This window comes from Solanum verrucosum, unplaced genomic scaffold, assembly GCF_900185275.1.
Source record: "Solanum verrucosum unplaced genomic scaffold, falcon-dt-bn FXZP01000181.1, whole genome shotgun sequence".
Classification (NCBI taxonomy): Eukaryota; Viridiplantae; Streptophyta; class Magnoliopsida; order Solanales; family Solanaceae; genus Solanum; species Solanum verrucosum.
In genome coordinates, this window is record NW_026020407.1 from 1,699,991 (window position 1) to 1,719,332 (window position 19,342).

At 39.4% G+C, this 19,342-nt stretch overlaps 1 protein-coding gene across 1 annotated transcript in view; it reads right to left on the bottom strand.

Moving 5' to 3' along the window:
- Positions 1-1,371: 1,371 nt before the first annotated feature.
- Positions 1,372-19,342, bottom strand: part of LOC125840525 (RHOMBOID-like protein 12, mitochondrial) — a 37,749-nt gene continuing 19,778 nt past the window's right edge. The window contains exons 4-8 of the mRNA XM_049519501.1: positions 5,619-5,729; positions 3,225-3,275; positions 2,392-2,496; positions 2,234-2,275; positions 1,372-1,631 (exon numbers count right to left, since the gene is read on the bottom strand). Coding sequence (XP_049375458.1) covers positions 1,542-1,631; positions 2,234-2,275; positions 2,392-2,496; positions 3,225-3,275; positions 5,619-5,729 — 399 coding nt within the window. The 3' untranslated portion in view covers positions 1,372-1,541. The remainder of the gene's footprint in view (positions 1,632-2,233; positions 2,276-2,391; positions 2,497-3,224; positions 3,276-5,618; positions 5,730-19,342) is intronic.

Here is a 19,342-nt window from a genome sequence, read left to right on the forward strand (position 1 = left end):
GTGTTCATATTCAACTTTTTTATTATATATAGATAGATTGGGTAGATGCACATGATTAGGACCTGTGTCCGTCTGTTAGTGTGAAGAATACAAATGCTCCACTTTTTGGACGGCAAAGACTCTGGTGTCTCAATAGTATAACGAGGGTATATGTGTACCATTTTCGATAGTTCGGGGATATATTTGTCATTTTCCCCTTCTTTTTATTTTTAAAATTTTTGCACTAAAGAATGAAATAAGAATAAGAAACACATATAATGATAAGCAAATGGATATATAAGGGATACTTATAACTAAATTAGTCATTGAATCAAAGAAGTAAACAAAAAAATTCACGCGTGAAAAAGATCAATTTATTGCTTGAACTTTACTAGAAGGATCAAATATACCCCTACATAGATAATTTTTTAATAAAAAATGAAAAAATAATTTTTTTTTCTACTTTCATTAGGCGAAAATGATATATCTAGATCATTTGTATAATGATAAACGTATATGTGAGTCACTTTTATATCACCAAATATATCAACTCTAAATTGCAAAGTTGAGGAGCATATCCTTTTCTCTTTTACTAAGGTTAAAAAGGAAATTTCAAAATTAAATTTTGGATGGAGAGAGTAACATTTATCCACATGAAAATAATTTTATCGTTATAAAATATTATGGTGTGGATGTCCACAACACAAAAAAGTTACTATCACTAATTGTCTCCATTACTTCCCTCGATTATGTAGATAACCTCCACTTTTATGATCATCATTCTTGTAATCTTACACCTCCATAACCTCCTCCATTATTTTCATGATTAATGTCATGTTTATGACTAACCCTTGGCATGCCTCTATGTAACACTATAAATAGAGGCATAACAATTCGTATTGTAAATACTTGAATACTTGGAAGAATAAGGAAAAAAACTCTAATCTCTTATCTCTCTATTTCTATTGCTTTCATCTTCTATATTTCTCGTCTTATTTTGCTTTAAGTTTACAACATTTATCCATTTATATTTGCTTATCGTTGAAACCAAGGAAAGGAGCATTTGAAGTAAAAGACTTTTGCAATATCGCTTTTGTTTGGGACAAAATATAAAAGAAAAAGAGATGAGTGAGTGCTTACCACTCCACCACAATCCTTTTTGGTGGTTTAGGACTTTTATGGCACAACATGAAGGTTAAGTGGAAAAATGTTCATCCGTTTGAGAAAAAGAGTTATAAAGTGTGACTACTTGTATTACCACTTAATTATGGTTAAATGATAATCAATATAGATTGCAACTCTCAAGTATTAGAATCCTCATCACTGATTTGGTTAGAAGCATCATAGTATCAGACTACAAATTGAGTTAAGTAATATCCATGAATGTAGAATCTGACTATTGCTGTTATTTAAAAGGGGCATTTTCTTGGTACTTCACCCTAGAAGGCAAAAATTCAAGTGGGGGAAGGAGCTAGGGCTATAATTTATACATAAAAGCAATAATGCAATTTGGTACATCCTAGCTTATATCAGCCGAATTGGAGTTTCAAGGAAATGAGACTTCAGAATCTTCCCCTTCTTACTCGAGCCCATGCAATGGCGGCCATGGCAGCCCCACCCAAATGAGCAGATCCAGATACTTGAGTGTCACCCTGAAGTTGAGAAGAAAGGAAGTTGTTATACATATCAAATGAGTCATTACGAATGTGAACACCTATTTTGCAGCAAGATAGTAGGGTAAAATGAGCAGAATAAATGCTCCAAATTCCAATGATAGGACTGGAGCACCTACATCTTCATGGCTGAAAGCTAAGATCTCAAGCTGGCATGTGAGACGGATCTTAGTGTAGTGTTGTGGTATCTCATCTTATTAGTTTATTTCCTTAACCAACATACAGGAACAACGTGAGTTTGGGCTTGGAGAAGTCGTTTGACCATTTACACCCATTACTCGCTAAAAATTCTAATCAGGCAAATTGAGTAGTGGAGAATCTAGAATGGAAGGCGTGTAGAAGAGAACAAGTGAACTTTACTAAGAGAAGACATTTTGGTTTTATTTTCGCTAGCAACTGAGCCTCAATAACTGCAACCCCTAACACAAATCTGACCCCAAATAGTAGCCTAAAACAGCTTCTCTTCCTGATACATGGAAGGAAGTATTGATTTCAGCGCATACTAGTCATTGATGACTTCATTTCATGATAAGGTTAACAAACTGAACAACAAAAGAGGGTGAAGTGCTAGAAGATCACACCTCCAATATTCTTACGACGTCTTTTCCAATGATGAAGATCCCCTGAAATGAAATAATGACCAGTCGCGTAGAAAATATTAGCCAATTTTACCTGTGGCAACTATCATCTAGAAAAGTACCAAAAAATGATTTTGGTTAAGAAATACGCAAGTACTGACCAGTAAGATTGCTGGGACAGGAATCACAAAGTTAAAATAGATAATCTTTGTAGGGAACAGGAATATATCAAGCAGCATCACAGCATTTACAGCCCCACTTGCACCCTAAATGGAAAAGCACACAGAAGTCAACGCAAAATGTAAAGATGACAAACTTGTTAACTTTTCATGAAGGAAAAGGTCAAACTTCATCCATTAACAATTCAATTAGAAGTTTCAAGGATTCCAGAAATCAAAGAGTAGTTTTGACAGTAATCTACTCCATGCAAAGGATGAGAAACCAAACCAAGAACCATTTTCTTTAGAAGCTTGAATTATTTGCTAGTTCCCACACACTGAGCAGATTAGGGATTCAAAATAGCAATCTGTAGAACAAGACCTAAGAAAAATAACATTGGTTTTGAGTTTGGGTAGGAGTTATAACAATCAGATACAGGGGCTGGCTAAAATGAAAATTATGCCAATTTTTAGGCATCCACGATTTAATAGTGATAATCTTCCAAAATTAAGTTCACTAGCTACAAAGATCAAGACGAAGTGTTGGTAAAATTGGAGCAGTAATACTCTATGGAACTACTCCAACATTTTTTTCTGAGACATGATGTAGTAGTCCAAATACCAAGGAAAACACTATCAAGTCATGTAAAAAGAGAGGCTTAGCTACTGAATTTGAAGACAACAAAGTACTCCGCCTAAAAAAATGATTATCTTCTTAAATATAAATGAGAGAAAATGACAATCTCATTTTAGATCCTTTGGAGTCCCATAAAATTGTTAGTACGGTAACATCGAAGAACTATCAGAGATCAAGAAGAAGTAAGACATGAATTTACCAATCCAGGAGTTTGTGATGGATGCATGCTCAGAACTTGTCTTCTTTGTGTCTGCCCAAGAATAGAGACAGTCAGTAACTACTTCTACAGTGAGAGACATAATACTTCCTTCATGTCATTTGCGGTCACAATGGTCACCTTAGGTCAATTTGATTTGCATATTTTATTGGTGCTAATGAAGGAAAATATTAAAATATTAGTTGTAAAATTAGAGAGTGAGACCATGACATCAAAATGTAATTTCGATCTTAATTTTTTTTTTTTAACTTGTGTAAGATAATACTATCATCGAGGTCTGTAAAGCATTTTAGGATGTGTAACCATGAAAAGTGAACATTACCAGTTTCAAAAAAAAAATAACCATGAAAAGTGACACATAACTGGAACAAAAGGGAGTAATTATGAATTTAAGTAATTGCTTCATCAAAATGAAATTATGAATTTAAGTGACCAACTTAAATCATGCAGTGCAGGCCACTTTAATTTTTTTAATTTTTTTTGCGATGGTAACAAGCTTTATACTAAAAACACAAAAGGTTCAGTGTGCCATATTTACAAAATGTAAGGACCAAAATGGTATAAACTACAAAATGTACTTACTTCCTTACAGAGAGACTCTAGAGTCTAGAACATCTAATGGAGACTCAGTATCATCTATGTACTCCTGTTTACACAAAATACAATTGAGTTTTATCTTCTGCATTGAGTTGCTCTTATCTACTATCCATACTCAGCTTCGTGTTGCTTATTCTAGCCAGCACCTGGTGATAGGAGTCCACCAATCTAATGTAAATTGAAATATCTTCCATAGCTAAACACGTGTGAGCATATGCTCTGCCTCCTTTCTGGATGGAGGTTCAAACAGGAATGAAAAATCATTCATTTTGTATAAATTGCCTGTGAAGAATTCCATACACTGCAAACCCATCACTGGATATCCATTTAATGTAGGTGTTTACTGCAAGGGGGACTTGAAATTTACAAATAATGCATCTTTGCAGCACATCTTCCTCCGAAACTTCTGAGCCACCTTGGATGATGACACTTGAGCTTTTATCTTTGGTTGGAGAGATTGTCGACCGTTTATTGCTTCTGATGGTTTCAATGTAAAAGGCTTTAGGCTTTGGGCTTCTGGCAGATGGTGTTTGCTTCTCCATTTCTGGGACGTTTATGAGTCATGCCATTTTTTGAGCTGTCTCCCCAAACTGGCCTCCAATGTAACCTCCGGTGATAATGACAGATCTATTTCCCTCTTCTATAGCTAAGCTAATGTACCTTTCCATATTTATTGTATTTAAGAGTGCAGAAGAACTCTGCAAAATGACCTCTCATTTTCCCCTCCTGACCGATATTCTTTGTTCCTTCGATGCCATATTAAATGTCTTCTATCCACTTCATTTTACACTGCTTTTCTTATTAACTGCTATGTTTTCTTCTTCTTTTACTTGGGTTTGTTGCACTTCTTTTTTTTTGACAAAAGGTAACAAGTTTGTAGACATCTTGTTGCACTTGAGCCGAGGGTCTTTCAAAAACAACCTCTCTACCTCCACAAGGTAGTGGTAAGGTCTGCGTACATTCTACCCTACCCAGACCTCACTTGTGGGATTTCATTGGGTATGTTGTTGCTGTTGTTGTTGTTGTTAGCATTATCTTATTCTTCGATTTTTTACTACTGTTGTTTAATTTACTTTGGCTATCTCTAATAATGTTTAGAGTCTGTACCTTTCCTTTTTCAATATCTTCCTCATAGTTTTTTTACTCTTGCATTTCTTTCAAACCATATTCTGAAAAGCTGCAGGTCTATCGGAAATAGACTCAACCTCACAAAGGTAGGCACCCCACCCTCCCCAAATGCTACACTATATTGGTATGTTATTGTTTTCTGAAAAATAAATAAATGTCCACTCATCAGGACAAAAAACTCATGCACTACTGAGGAAGTGCAGTAAATCGAAAAACATAACTGACAAGCAAGCCAACTGAAAAACAAAAGCAATCTATAAGTATACTACAAGCACATACTCAAGTACCACAATAACTACTTTACAGTAGACCTTAATTATCCCAGAACCATACTTAATCATACTTTTTGTAGCTTTTTAACATCACTGCAATTCCTATATTCTTCCGAACCATTAATAGGCTAAATAATTGAGATTTCACACTTCACCTTGTTGAGCTTTCCATGTTTCAAAAAAAAAAAAAAAAGAGCAGAAAGCATCAACTCTTTAATGTATTCATCATGAATTTTGCATATATCAATTGGACAGAGGACTTGGTCATCATTTAGTGGGCAGGTTATATAAACAGGTGAAAGTACAATATTCTTTTATCAAACTTCATGATACATTTTTTTATCAAATAGATATTATAAGATTGCTGATCCAAGATTACCTGTAGTGATGGAACTATAAAGGCATGATATACCAAGTAAAAAACTGAGCCCGCAACTGCTCCAGATAGATACAGCTTCAGAAGAAACTCGGGCCCAAAATATCTACCTATCTGCCAGTAGAAAGATATTAATAAGAAAACTTATTAATCAGTGCAAAAGATGTCAAAGTGTGCACATATACTGCAAGAGCTTCCTCTTAGCTTATAACAATTTTCCTAGCTCACTCTCTCTAAGATGTGAACATATCTTATAACTAGACTGAATTGATTCTTTTAACATTTACCAAAGTTAGATAATGCTGAAAAAACATACACTGACCATTGATAAAAAGGTAGGAATGTTTCCTAACGCATCTGATGTCCCTATTTTTTGAGAGTGGAGGTCTAGAATAACACACTCCTCCATGTTCCAGAACCAAAAGGTCTTTTGAACTAAAAGATAATCCAAAGGTAAAAATACTCCCAGGCACAGTTTCCAAAAAATTCTCTCTCCTACTTCCTAGGAGGGAGAAATACCCTTTCTTTCCGGTAGTCTTGTCGGGAACTATGAGCTGAGGGTCCTCCGGAAACAGCCTCTCTACCTCCACGAGGTAGTGGTAAGGTCTGCGTACAATCTACTCTCCCCAGACCCCACGTAGTGGGATTCCACTGGGTATGTTGTTGTTGTCGGGAACTACCACTTTCTTCATTACTCAGGAGCTATCACCTTCAGTTGTAGCTCAACCAAGGGGTTCAAATCTTACGACATTACCAGATGGACTTCTAACAATGTATCTTGGTACAATTGGGTGGAAAGACACAGGAACATGATGAGGAGGGTCACACTTAGCGAGAAGGTGTTGGAATGAATTTGCTTCATTCTCAGAGAAGCTTCAACTGACCAAAAATATCTGGTGAGAAGATGGAGATATAAGGACCAGGTGGCAGAGTTTTTGGTACTAGGTAATATAATGCTCATCGGAGATACATGAGCATTTTATCATTTAAGGGAGAGGACAGATCAGTAATCATTAAATGCACTCCACCGAAGGTGATGAAGATCCAGGACAAATGACATAAATGTGCCTTTTGCAAAGGTGGTTGCGGACAGTAAATGGCAGAGCAGCAATTCTGAGGCATCCACATCTAAGGGGAAATGACTGAAACAGACGAAATTGTCGAAAGCAGAGAACAAGGTTTGCTTAGAAGGTGCATATTTGGGTCTTTTGGCAAGAACAAAGCTGAAAATCCTACTTTGTCTGATGTTTAGACGTTGGCCTTCAACAGTGTGGAAGAAGGATTTTGGAATCAATACATACGAGATGCTGGATGGCTACTTTCTCTTCGAGTTCCCCAATACATGGTGGAACAGGTCCTCCTGGGAGAATGGATAAGGAAGAGAAGCAAAATAAAATTAGTGCGGTGGAACCCATATGCAGGCAGTGAACCAGCTACAGACAAGCCCAAATCCACTTGGATTCGGGTTTTGCCAATGCATTTATGGCCGGATGAGACCTTCCATGAGATCTGCGAGCTTTATGGTGGATGGTTGGCGACGGAGGCCAAATATGAGAATTTGTGTTTTTCTTTCTCTTTTAGGAAAAGGAAAACCCAATCATGGCAAGCACCCAACAAATAGGTACATATGACTTGTATGCACCAGCTTTAGGGGGAGTATTAGAATAGGAATAGGAAGGTAGGAACATAGTATATTGAATCATACTTGGAAAAGGATTTTATTATAGTGTCTCAATGTAATAATGTAGATACACAATTCAATAGGATTTTTCTCCTATATTTCTCACAAGGGGGTTGAAGAAACAGGGAAAAGGAGAATAGTACAGAGTTTGATGCAGGATTTATAAGCAGACATAGGGGGAGTTTGGATTAAGCTTACTTTTAGGTAAGCACTATTTTTTTTTAGTTTTGGAGGTGTTTGGAAAAGTTAAAAAGTGCTTTTAAGCACTCAACTTTAGGCCCAAAAAGGTTTTAAAATAAGCCAAAGGTAGGGTATCCCCTACTTATGGCTTTTCGCTTTTGACTTATAAGTTACTTTTTATAACCTTTATCCAAACGTAGTCTGCCCTCCAAGAAACTAAACTAGAAGGGAATGTTCAGGAACTTATAAAAAAAAAAAATTGGGCAAGAAGATGGATCTATTACTATGACATTTTAAGGGCTAGTGGAACTAGAGGAGGAATTCTACTACTATGAAATTTGGGAAGGGGAAATAGTACAAGTTGGAGCTTACACTCTGTCCTGAAATTTTAAGCTCGGTTTATAATTTTGACTGCCACATTGCATGAGTTCATGGGTCACCTGGGGTGATTTCTATGTATGCAGATTCCCATCTAAAAAAAAGGGGACCGCACTCAGATCTTCAGCTATGAGAGAATTCTCAGATTGCATAGAGGACATGGAACTCATTGACCTGCAGTTAATTGGTGGCAGCTATACCTTGTTCAAAGAAGACAATCATACCACTGCATCTAGGATTGATAGGATATTGGTATCTACAGAATGGAACAACCTTTTTGCAATTTTAAGCGAACCATCCTACAAGGAGTGACTTCTGACAATGTGCCAATTGCACTCTTCTGTGGGTAGTGGGAACAGTCTAAGTCATATTTTAAGTTCGAAAATTGGTGGATGAGTGACAGAGTTAAGGAATGGTGGAGAGATTTTGAGTTACATGTGTTAGCATGTAAACTCTAAGCACTCAAAGGGAAGCTGAAAGACTAGAGCAGGCTTGAACAGGGGAATCTGAAACTGAAGAAGAACAATATACTTAATCAGTTGGCTGAGATAGAGTCTCATTTGAACAACAGAACTCTAATAAAGGAGGAAACTGCCAGAAAAGCAACATTGTTTATAGAATATAAAGGTTATTTGAAGAATGAAGAGGTGGCCTGGAGATAGAGATCAAGGGCCCTTTGACTCAAGGAGGGGATAGGAATACTGAGTTTTTCTATCAGATTGCTAATGCTCATAAGAGGTACAACCATATTGATCAGTTGGAAATACAGGGAGAGACTATTTCTGAGCCAAAAAGAATCAAGGAAGAGATCATATCTTTCTACAAGAATCTGTATACAGAAACTGAAGATTGGAGACCCTCTGAAAACATCAGCAATCATCCAACCATCACAAAAGCGGGAAAGGAGGCTTTGCAAGAAGATTTTGAGGAACAATAAGGTTTTGAGTGTCTGAAGTTGTGTGCTATAGACAAAGCACCGGACCCTGATGGTTTTACAATGGGAACAAGACATAATGGAGGCTTTTCACAACTTCCATTCAAGTGAGATTTTTGAAAAAATCTTTAATGCGACTTACATTACTTTGATTCCTATGAAGACAGGAGCTAAGGAACTCAAAGATTTCAGGCCAATCAGTTTGATAGGTAGCTTCTACAAGCTGATCTCCAAATCTCCAAGGTACTGACAGCAAGATTGAAGAGACTGGTGGATAAACTGGTGGACAAACAACACATAGCCTTTGTCAGAGGCAGACGAATAATGGATGCAGTGCCTCATAGCCAGTGTTTTGGACGGCGAAAGGTGACAAGGGCCTGCCTCGCCACGCGGTGAGCCGCCTTTTTGAATCGAGGCGCCAATTAATACCAAAAATTAAAACTATTTAATTGCATATATAAATATCCAAAATCTCAATAGCAATAACATATATTAGCAAATATTTCAATTCAAAAACTAAACGGAGATACTAAAAGTCTAGAACTTTAAAGACCCAATAATTCAAAAGATAATACTAGAACTCTAAAAGTCTATTCTTCTTCAAAACTATCCAACTCTTGAAGATCGACATCCTCTACATCATTATATTGCTCCTCATCTTCTTCCTCCTCGTAGCCTTCATCAATTAGTGTCCGAGTCCTACTTGAAGTTGAACTTGTAGATGTAGTTTCTACTCCTTTGCCCTGGTCAAGTGCTCTTGATCTTGAAGAAAGTCCCCTAAGATGATAGATACTCTCATCAACTCCAATTGCCGTAGCAACACTACCCCAAGTAAGATCATCATCCTCATATACTAGTTCATCTTCTTGATCTTCGGGGAATCCAACTAACCATTCATTTGAATCATCAATGTTATCCAAGCGACTTGGATCAATGAGATCACGAGCATCATAATAACGTTTCAATGTTCTATTGTACTTAATGTACACTAGATCATTGAGACGCGATAGAGCAACTCTATTCCTCTTTTTGGAATGAATCTGCGCATAAGTTATAAATATTAACTAATAGATATTGATAATAATATAATATGGAAATTAGGATATAATTTTTTTACTTACGTGTTCAAACACACTCCAACTTCGCTCACATCCGGATGAGCTACAAGTTAGGCTTAATACTTTCATGGCAAATGATCTTGGGCATATTTATATGCCCAATTACTACAAATTAACCATCTTTAACGTAAGTTTTAGGACATTCACTAATCTAACTAGCATATTTTGGCTTAAGATTGCAATGATTGCATACTAACATACATCATTAGCAATTTTGCAGGGTTCCTAAGGGAAGTGATTGAGTCAAGGAAGAAAAAGGAGTTAAAGATGAAAAGCGACGCCAGGAGCAAAGATCAGGCGCGGCACCCCAGCACCACTGGCGCAGGCCAAGCGCTACGCGCCATGGGGTTTTTCACTGGGGCTACATTTGAGCGCACTGGTAATGCGGCGCGCCAGCCTTCCAGGTGCGAATTGGGAGCGATGCCCCAGTCTTTTGCGGAGTTTTGGCGAAAGTTGATTTAAAAAGGACTCCTAGTTGAAGTAGAATTCGACTCTATTGTTCCTAACTATTATAAATAGACCCTTAGGGCTCCATTGTGAGGGCTCGACTTTTATATTGTGTGCAAGAGCAAGTATCTACGTTTGTAATAGGTTTTGATCTTCTAACTCTTCTATTTTTCGGGAAATCGCATGAACAATTGTATTTTGTGGTTTTCTAATAGCATGAGTGGCTAAACGCCCTAGTTCTGGGGCTATAACTACGAATGGATTGTTGATTATTTGAGGTTTATGAATTAATTCTTAGTTGTCATTATAAGTTACTTCTACATTCTTGTTTTAGAATTTCTTGACTGGCCATCTAGAGATAAATCTATTGTTTAACCTTAAAATCGGGAGAGGAGAGGTTAGATAGACCAGAGGATATAGAGAACTTGATCGACCCGTTAAGTCGAGGTGATTTGTGTTCAGGAGTGACGCCCGGACGAGCAACTCGCTTGGTTACGAAATAGGATGAAATATAAATGCTCGCCAATTAGTCTATTTATCCCCGCTCAACGATGTAGTTAGGTAGCTAATTGGGGTAGGTGACGAAAGGTGTATAACCCGACTCATATAATTAACCCTATAAACCATAACTTGACAACTGAAATTAGTTCTATGCCAATAATATGATACATGATATTCAGTATATGCTGCAGCCCTGGAATTGCTATTAACTTGCTTGAAATATTATATCAAAGTCCTTCACAATTAGTTATTTTCAATTAGTGCATAATTATTTGTGGTTAAACAATAAATCATCAACTCTTGAAATTATTACTTTTACTTTTAGTTGTAGAATTAAGTGAATATAAATTGATCATAAGTCCCTTGGAAACGATAACTCGTTTCTTAAAGAATCTATATTACTTGCGCGACCACGTACACTTGCGTCTATACTGGGTTTTTGGCGTCGCTGTCGGGGACTTAGAAATTGATTTATATTCAATCTTGTTAAGTCTACAATTAGATTATTTAGATATTAATTACTTGATCTTAGCTTGTTTATTGCAGGCACTTGATTTTCAGGTCTGGCTCGGAAAGGAGATCTTGTCGAACCTTACAGTGAACCTGAAAAAGTTCTAAGTCCGGAAAACATTGATGATGAGAATCAAGACAACTTGAATAACCCGAAAAACGTGAATAACCAAGGAGCACCGCCGTCGTACCCGCAAGACCAGTCCGTGATGTGGCAGTCCCACTCACAGCCAATTTGACATCTAGCATTAGGAAACCTCCACCGGGGGGTAGATTTGAACTAATGCAGAGCATGGTACAAATCCTCCATTCTAATGGGCAATTCACTGGTCTCCCCCATGAGGATCCTCAAGTCCATCTTAGGACTTTCATAGACATTACCAATACATACATCCCAATTGGAGTCTCATCAGACTATGTAAGGTTGACTTTGTTCCCATACTCATTGTTAGGAGCTGCAAGGCGTTAGTTAGACTCTGAGCCACCAAACTCCATCACTACTTGGGATGATCTAGCAAAGAAGTTCTTGAGTCGATTTTTCCCATCCAAGAAAACCGCCAAGCTGAGGGGTCAGATAATAAGCTTTGTTCAAAAGCAAGGGGAGGACATGTACCAAGCATGGGCGCGTTTCAAACAAATGTTGAATGCTTGCCCACACCATATGCAAACCAATGAGGTACTTGCTCACACTTTCTTTGAGGGTTTAGACTATAATGCTCGTGCTCTTCTTAATAGTGCAACAAGTGGATAGGCCCTATCCATAACAAGTGAAGAGTTCTTCGCTTTACTTGATAAACTTTCTGAAGGGAACCAAGGGTATGAGGGGGAAATGTCTAGAACCCCAACCCAAAAGGCTGCAGGGATCTTAGATGTAGACCAAGCTATTGCCATAAATGCCAAATTAGATGCAATGCAACATAACATTACCTTGCAATTTAAACAAATGGCTCTAAATCAGGCTCCGGTAAATGTAGTACACAATCAGCAAATTGGTGTGAGGTCTGTGGTAGTGGAACTCATGAAACCGAGCAATGTGAGGCAAACCCGGATTCCGTAAACTATGTGGGTAATGCGCAAAGGGGTGGAGTGCAACAAAATTATGGTAACACTTACAACCCTAGTTGGAAGAACCATCCTAACTTCTCATGGGGTGGGAACCAAAACCAAAATCAGGCGCAAGGGGTTAACCAATACCGTTCTCAAGGGGCTGGGCAACAATACTACAATCCTAACCAAGGCTCAAACTCTAGTGCACCAAAAGGGGGGATGACCAATGAAGAGCTACTCCAAAAGCTCATGACTGAAATAGGGACCAAATTAAATGCTAGAAAAGATAGGCAGGATGAGAACATTAGAAACATCCAGATGTCCCAAATGAGTTTAGAGAAACAAGTTGCGCAAGTGGCTAATTCTTTGAACTTGCGTCCCCAAGGTGGGCTATCCGGTGATATTGAGCCCAATCCAAAGTAATTGCATGCAGTAAGCACTAGAAGTGGGCTGCAATTAGAGGAACTAGCTCCAAAGAAAAGAGACACTGAGGTAAGTAACAAAGAAAAGAAGGTGGATGAGGTAGTAAAAAGCTCCAATGTTGAGGTACCCGTTCCTCAAAAGAAATTACCACCTCCATTTCCACAAAAGCTCAAAAAGCAGAATGAGGAAGAATGCTTCGATAAGTTTCTCTCTCTCCTTAAACAGGTTCACATTAATCTACCTTTGGTTGACATTTTGCAGGGTATCCCAAAGTATGCCAAATACGTGAAGGACATTGTGGCTAGCAAGAGGAGGCTCACGGAATATGAAACTGTAGCACTTACTGAGGAATGCAGCTCAAGGATTCAAAACAGACTTCCCAAAAAGTTAAAAGATCCGAGTAGTTTTATTGTGCAAATTACAATTGGGCAAAGTGTTCATGCCCGAGGGTTGTGTGATTTAGGGGTAAGTATAAATTTGATGCCCTTATCTTTATATCTAAAGCTTGGGTTGGGTAGTCCAAAACGAACCACTGTTATTCTCTAACTTGCTGATAGATCCATTGCTAAGCCAGAGGGAGTGGTAGAAGATGTGTTAGTGCAAGTAGGTTCATTGATTTTTTCGGTAGATTTTGTGGTCTTAGACTTTGAACCCGATCCTGAAGTTCCATTCATTTTGGGATGTCCTTTCTTAGCCACGGGTAGGGCATTGATTGATGTAGTAGGTGGTCAATTAACCATGAGGGCACATGATAAGGTAGAGGTATTTGATGTTTACCGCGCTCTAAAATTGCCTTCTATTTATGAAGAGTTGTCTGCTATTACTGTGGTTGATCGCATAGTAGAGTCATAGTTAGTTGTGCCCGAAGACTCCTTAGAAAGAGTGTTAATAGGTCATAAGAGAGATGAAGACACTGCGGCTCAAGAGATAGAAACATATCTGAATCTGGCACTTGTGGAGCCTCACAAGCGGAGAGTGGAACCATTAGAGCGTGAGTTAGGACCACCACCCAAACCCTCTATTGAGGAAGCCCCAAAGTTAGAACTGAAAACACTGCCGGCTCACCTCAGGTATGCATTTTTGGGTACTAATGAAACTTTGCCTGTTATACTTTCTGCAGAGTTGTCTGAAATACAGGTTGGAGCGGCATTGAGGATCCTAAAGCGGAGAAAGAAAGCTATTGGGTGGTAGATGGCTGACATTCATGGGATTAGTCCGGCATTATGTATGCACAGAATCTACATGGAAGAGGATCACAAACCAAGTGCACAACACCAACGTCGACTAAATCCTTTGATGAAAGAAATGGTGAGAAAAGAGGTAATAAAGTGGCTAGATGCTGGAATTGTGTACCCAATCTCTGATAGTAAGTGGGTAAGTCCGGTACAATGTGATCCCAAGAAGGGAGGTATGACAGTGGTAAGGAATGAAAAGAATGAGTTGATTCCTACTAGAACAGTGACCGGGTGGAGAATTTGCATGCATTACCGGAAACTAAATGATGCTACCCGGAAGGATCACTACCCCGTTCCCTTCATTGATCAGATGCTTGACCGACTAGCAAGTCAGGAGTACTATTGTTTCTTGGATGGGTATTCCGGTTACAACCAGATCTTGATTGCACCCGAGGATCAGGAAAAGACCACGTTCACTTGTCCTTACTCCTTATGATACCTATACTTTCAAACGCATGCCATTCGGACTTTGCAATGCACCGACGACTTTTCAAAGGTGTATGATGGCCATTTTTCATGATATGGTGAAAGACTTTGTAGAGGTGTTCATGGATGATTTCTCCGTCTTTGGAAAGTCTTTTGAGGTATGTCTCCAAAATCTTGATAAAGTACTTGCTAGATGTGAGGACACTAACTTAGTTCTAAATTGGGAAAAGTGTCATTTTTTGGTTAGAGAGGGGATAGTGCTAGGACACAAGGTGTCTAAGTCTGGTTTAGAGGTTGATAAGGCCAAGGTAGAAGTTATTGAAAAATTGCCCCCTCCCAATTCTGTAAAAGGGGTGCGTAGTTTTCTTGGTCATGCAGGATTTTACAGGCGCTTCATCAAGGATTTTTCCAAGATTGCAAGACCTATGTGCAGTCTCTTGGAAAAGGAGGTGAAATTTGACTTTAATGAGATTTGCTTGAAAGCTTTTGAGATGTTGAAGAGGAACTTAATTGAGGCTCCCATCTTAATTGCTCCTGATTGGGAATTACCATTTGAACTCATGTGTGATGTAAGCGACGTAGCAGTGGGTGCAGTGTTGGGGCAAAGAAAGAATAAAGTGTTCCACTCGATCTATTATGCAAGCAAGACCCTTGACTCTACACAAGCTAATTACACAGTGACTGAGAAGGAGATGCTGGGTCTAGTGTTCGCCTTCGACAAGTTCAGATCATATTTGGTAGGTACTAAAGTGATTGTTTTTACTGACCATGCAGCTATTAGGTACCTATTCAACAAGAAGGATGCTAAACCAAGACTGATTCGATGGATATTGCTTCTCCAAGAATTTGACCTTGAGATCAAAGATAGGAAAGGTACTGAGAATCAAATAGCAGATCACTTATCTAGGTTGGAGGATTTTTCACATGTGAATGAAGGTGAGCAAATTCGGGAAGAGTTTCCGGATGAACAATTGATGGCATTAGATATCTCTCAAGTGCCATGGTATGCAGACATTGTGAATTTGATGGTAAGTGGAGAGTATCCTCCTGGTGCAACCACCCAACAAAAGAAAAAACTCAATCATGATGCTAAGTTCTATATTTGGGATGAACCATACTTGTTCAAGCAAAGTGTGGACCAGGTAGTGAGAAGATGCATTCCGGAGTCTGAGGTTCACAAAGTGCTCGAAAGTTGTCATGCTAGCCCATATGGAGGTCATCATGAAGGAGAGCGCACGCTCATAAGGTACTACAATCTGGTTTCTTTTGGCCCTCGTTATTTAAAGATTATATTGCTTTTGTGAAGGGTTGTGATAAATGCCAAAGGTTGGGTACTATTTCAAGAAGACATGAGATGCCGCTAAGTAACATTTTGGAGGTGGAAATCTTTGATGTGTGGGGTATTGACTTCATGGGTCCCTTCTCGCCATCTAGTGGAAACCAATACATTCTTGTGGCTGTTGATTATGTGAGTAAATGGGTTGAGGCTGTCGCTCTTCCTTCAAATGATTCAAGGGTGGTGATAAAGTTCATCAAGAAACACCTATTCACTCGCTTTGGCACTCCAAGAGCAATCATAAGTGATGGAGGTAAGCATTTCATTAATCATCTAGTTAAGAATCTTCTCGCTAAGTATGGAAGTCGTCACAAGGTTGCTACAGCTTATCATCCTCAAACAAGTGGCCAAGTGGAGGTTTCAAACAGAGAAGTGAAACAAATTTTGTAGAAAACGGTGAATGCGCAAAGGAAGGATTGGTCTGATAAACTAGATGATGCGTTGTGGGCATATAGGACTGCGTATAAGACACCAATAGGGACTTCTCCCTACCACATAGTATTTGGGAAAGCATGTCACCTTCCGGCAGAATTAGAACATCAAGCATATTGGGCAATCAAGAAGCTGAACTTATACCCTGAGCTAGCCGGTAAAAAGAGAGTGAATCAGCTGCATGAACTTGAGGAGTTTAGGCTCCACGCGTATGAGAATGCCAAGCTATACAAAGAAAAGACAAAGAGGTGGCATGACAAGCATATAGTAGCTCGTTTCTTCAATCCGGGAGATAAGGTACTACTCTTTAACTCTAGACTAAGGTTATTCCCCAGAAAACTAAGGTCGAAGTGGAGTGGCCCTTTTGAAGTGGTCAGAATGACACAACATGGGGTTGTTGAACTTAAAGGTAAGACTGGCCTTACGTTCTTGGTCAAAGGGTAAAGGGTGAAACACTATTTCGGTGAGGATTTGGATCGTGATCGGGAAGCTCTTGAGCTAAATGATGAATGATCCAAGCTGTGTCGTGCCGCGACGTTAAATCAAGCGCTACACGGGAGGCAACCCGTGAATGATATGTAATAGGTAGTAGTTTTGCTTAATGTTGAAATTTTAGCTTAGTTTCAAATTTCTAGGTGTAGAGTTTTTAGTTTCTTATTTTGTTATTTAGATAGGACTTTAGAAATTATAAAGAAAAAAACAAAAAGATGAGTCGTGCCACGACCAAAACTAAGGCGCTGGTTTATGTGCAGGTCATAGGAGTAGGAATCACCCGAAAATAGAGGAAATAAGTTGAAAAATACAGTTTGGGCGCATTTAGGGCGCGCCACGCCAAAGCTAACTTACTGGGCCTCTTTTGGGCGAACTGGCAGCACAACGCGCTAGGCCCCCCATAGAACGCCGATGGAAGGCGCAAAATGGGCGCACCGCGCCACCAGGGTGGGCGCAACACGGGTGCGCCGCGCCAAGGGCAAGCGATTGATTTTGAGCGCACTGGCAACGTGTCGCCCAGACTTATAGGCACAATTTGGGCGCGTCGCCCCCGTATCTGGTGAGTAATTTTCCAAAAATTCTTGGGAATTCGTGGGACCCACTACAAATCCACTTCTTAACTCTTCCACCTACCCAAATAAACCCATTTTTCAAAATTCTCTCTAAACCCAAAAGTTCTTCTTCACTTCTTCTCTTCCCCAAAATTCCAAATTCCTCCATTAATCCCCCAACCAAAACCTTCTTCCCTTCCCTTTCCCTCAACTCTAACACCCTTAAACCCATTCTAACCCACAAATTTTCACAACCCTCCAAACCCACCCACCCCATTGCCTACCCGACCCCCACCTCCTTTTTCCCCAAATTTTTTGTTTTTGTTTTTTCTCTTCTTATATTCTTCCATTGTTGGGTATAAAGATGGCTCCTAAGGGTAAGAATGTTGCTAGTGGTTCGGGTACTAAGGGGAGTAGGAAAGGAGCGGTTGCCGAAAGTTCTAGTCAAGAACCCAATGATTTGCCTCCCCAAAAATTCGGCGGGCAAGCGGTCTTGCACTATGGCAAGGATTGGTACGAATGTCAACAAGAATCCAAGTACTTACGTGATGAGTATGTAGATGAGGGGCGATTGCGACAAGAATTTCCCAACATTCTCGCCAAAATCAATGCCTTGGGACTCCAATACGTCTTCATGGATCAAGGTGAGTGCAATTTAAGCTTAGTTCGTGAATTTTATGCGAATTGGAATACACATCGTGTTGAGATAAATAAAGGGATCATTAGGGATAGTTGGGTGAGATTTTTTGTCGAAGCACTGAATGAATTTTTGGGTACTCCAAATTGTGACAATGCTGATTTTTTGGCTATGACTGAAAGACCACCTTATCGTAATATTAGGCATACTTTGTGTGGGGTGAATTCTGTTGAGCGGTGGGATAGGGTTAGAGACACGGGACGTCATTTGACTCTTCACTATGGTCACTTCAATTTAGAGGCTCGCATTTGGTTAAAAATAGTGTGTAGCACCTTACTACCGTGTAAGCATACGACTGATGTCACTAGGGAGAGAGTGGTGCTAATATACCGTTTAATGAAGGGTTTACCGGTGAATGTGGGGGTTATTTTGAAGCAAAACATGCTTAAGTTTAGGACCAATAAGAGATGGCGTTTTTGTTATGGGAGCATCATTACTAGGTACCTACGGGCGTTACTGATTGAGGAGGAGGTTCATGATGTGTGCCCCCCTCGTGCCCCTCATCTAGTGTGCCACTTGGTTGATGTCACTCGCACTAAAGTGCACGATCCATCACAAGGGCCCGTGTTGACTGCAATTGATAGGCTAGCTCGTGATAATAGTTGGATGGGTCGTATGTTTGGCATGGCTAAGTTACAACTGCGGATAGGTGGCTGTCCGGTGACTGAGGATGAAATGGAGACACTAGCGGAGCGTTACCCTTTGACGGATAGCGCAATGTACATGTGTCGGATGGGTCTGGCTTTCCAAGAACCCATTGATGATGATGATGCCACTGCTGATGAGGAATATGGCTCGAAAGAGGATGAGTCAGATGATACTGGCCCCGGAGATGATGATATTGATGCAGGTGATGGAGATGGTAATGCAGCCTTAATGGCTATGGATTTTGCCACTAATATGGCAACCCGCTGATATGAAGCACGTGGCCTAGAGGCCGACATGGAGTTCTCTTTTACCTCTGCACTTTGTCTTAATTTGCACACTGAGGACAGTGTTTTGTCTAAGTGTGGGGTGGAAGTTGAACTTCATTGTACATAGTTTACTGCTTTATCGAGTCTTTTTAATTTTTTTAGGAGGGTCCCTCACATTTTTTTTCCGGTTCTTTTCCCGAGGATAGTCCTATTGAACCGAGTATGACTAGTTTTATTGCTTTATTGAGTCTTTGAGTCGTCTAGGAGTGATGTTTCCCGATGATGGATGGATGAACCGTCTTAAGGGAAAATTAGTCATTAGGATTAGAAGTATGAAACCTACCTCTTTGGCACTTTGAAATCCTGTCTTGATAATTGGCTAGACGTCATGGGTGGTAACACTTTGTTTGCAATATTTAAAAGGT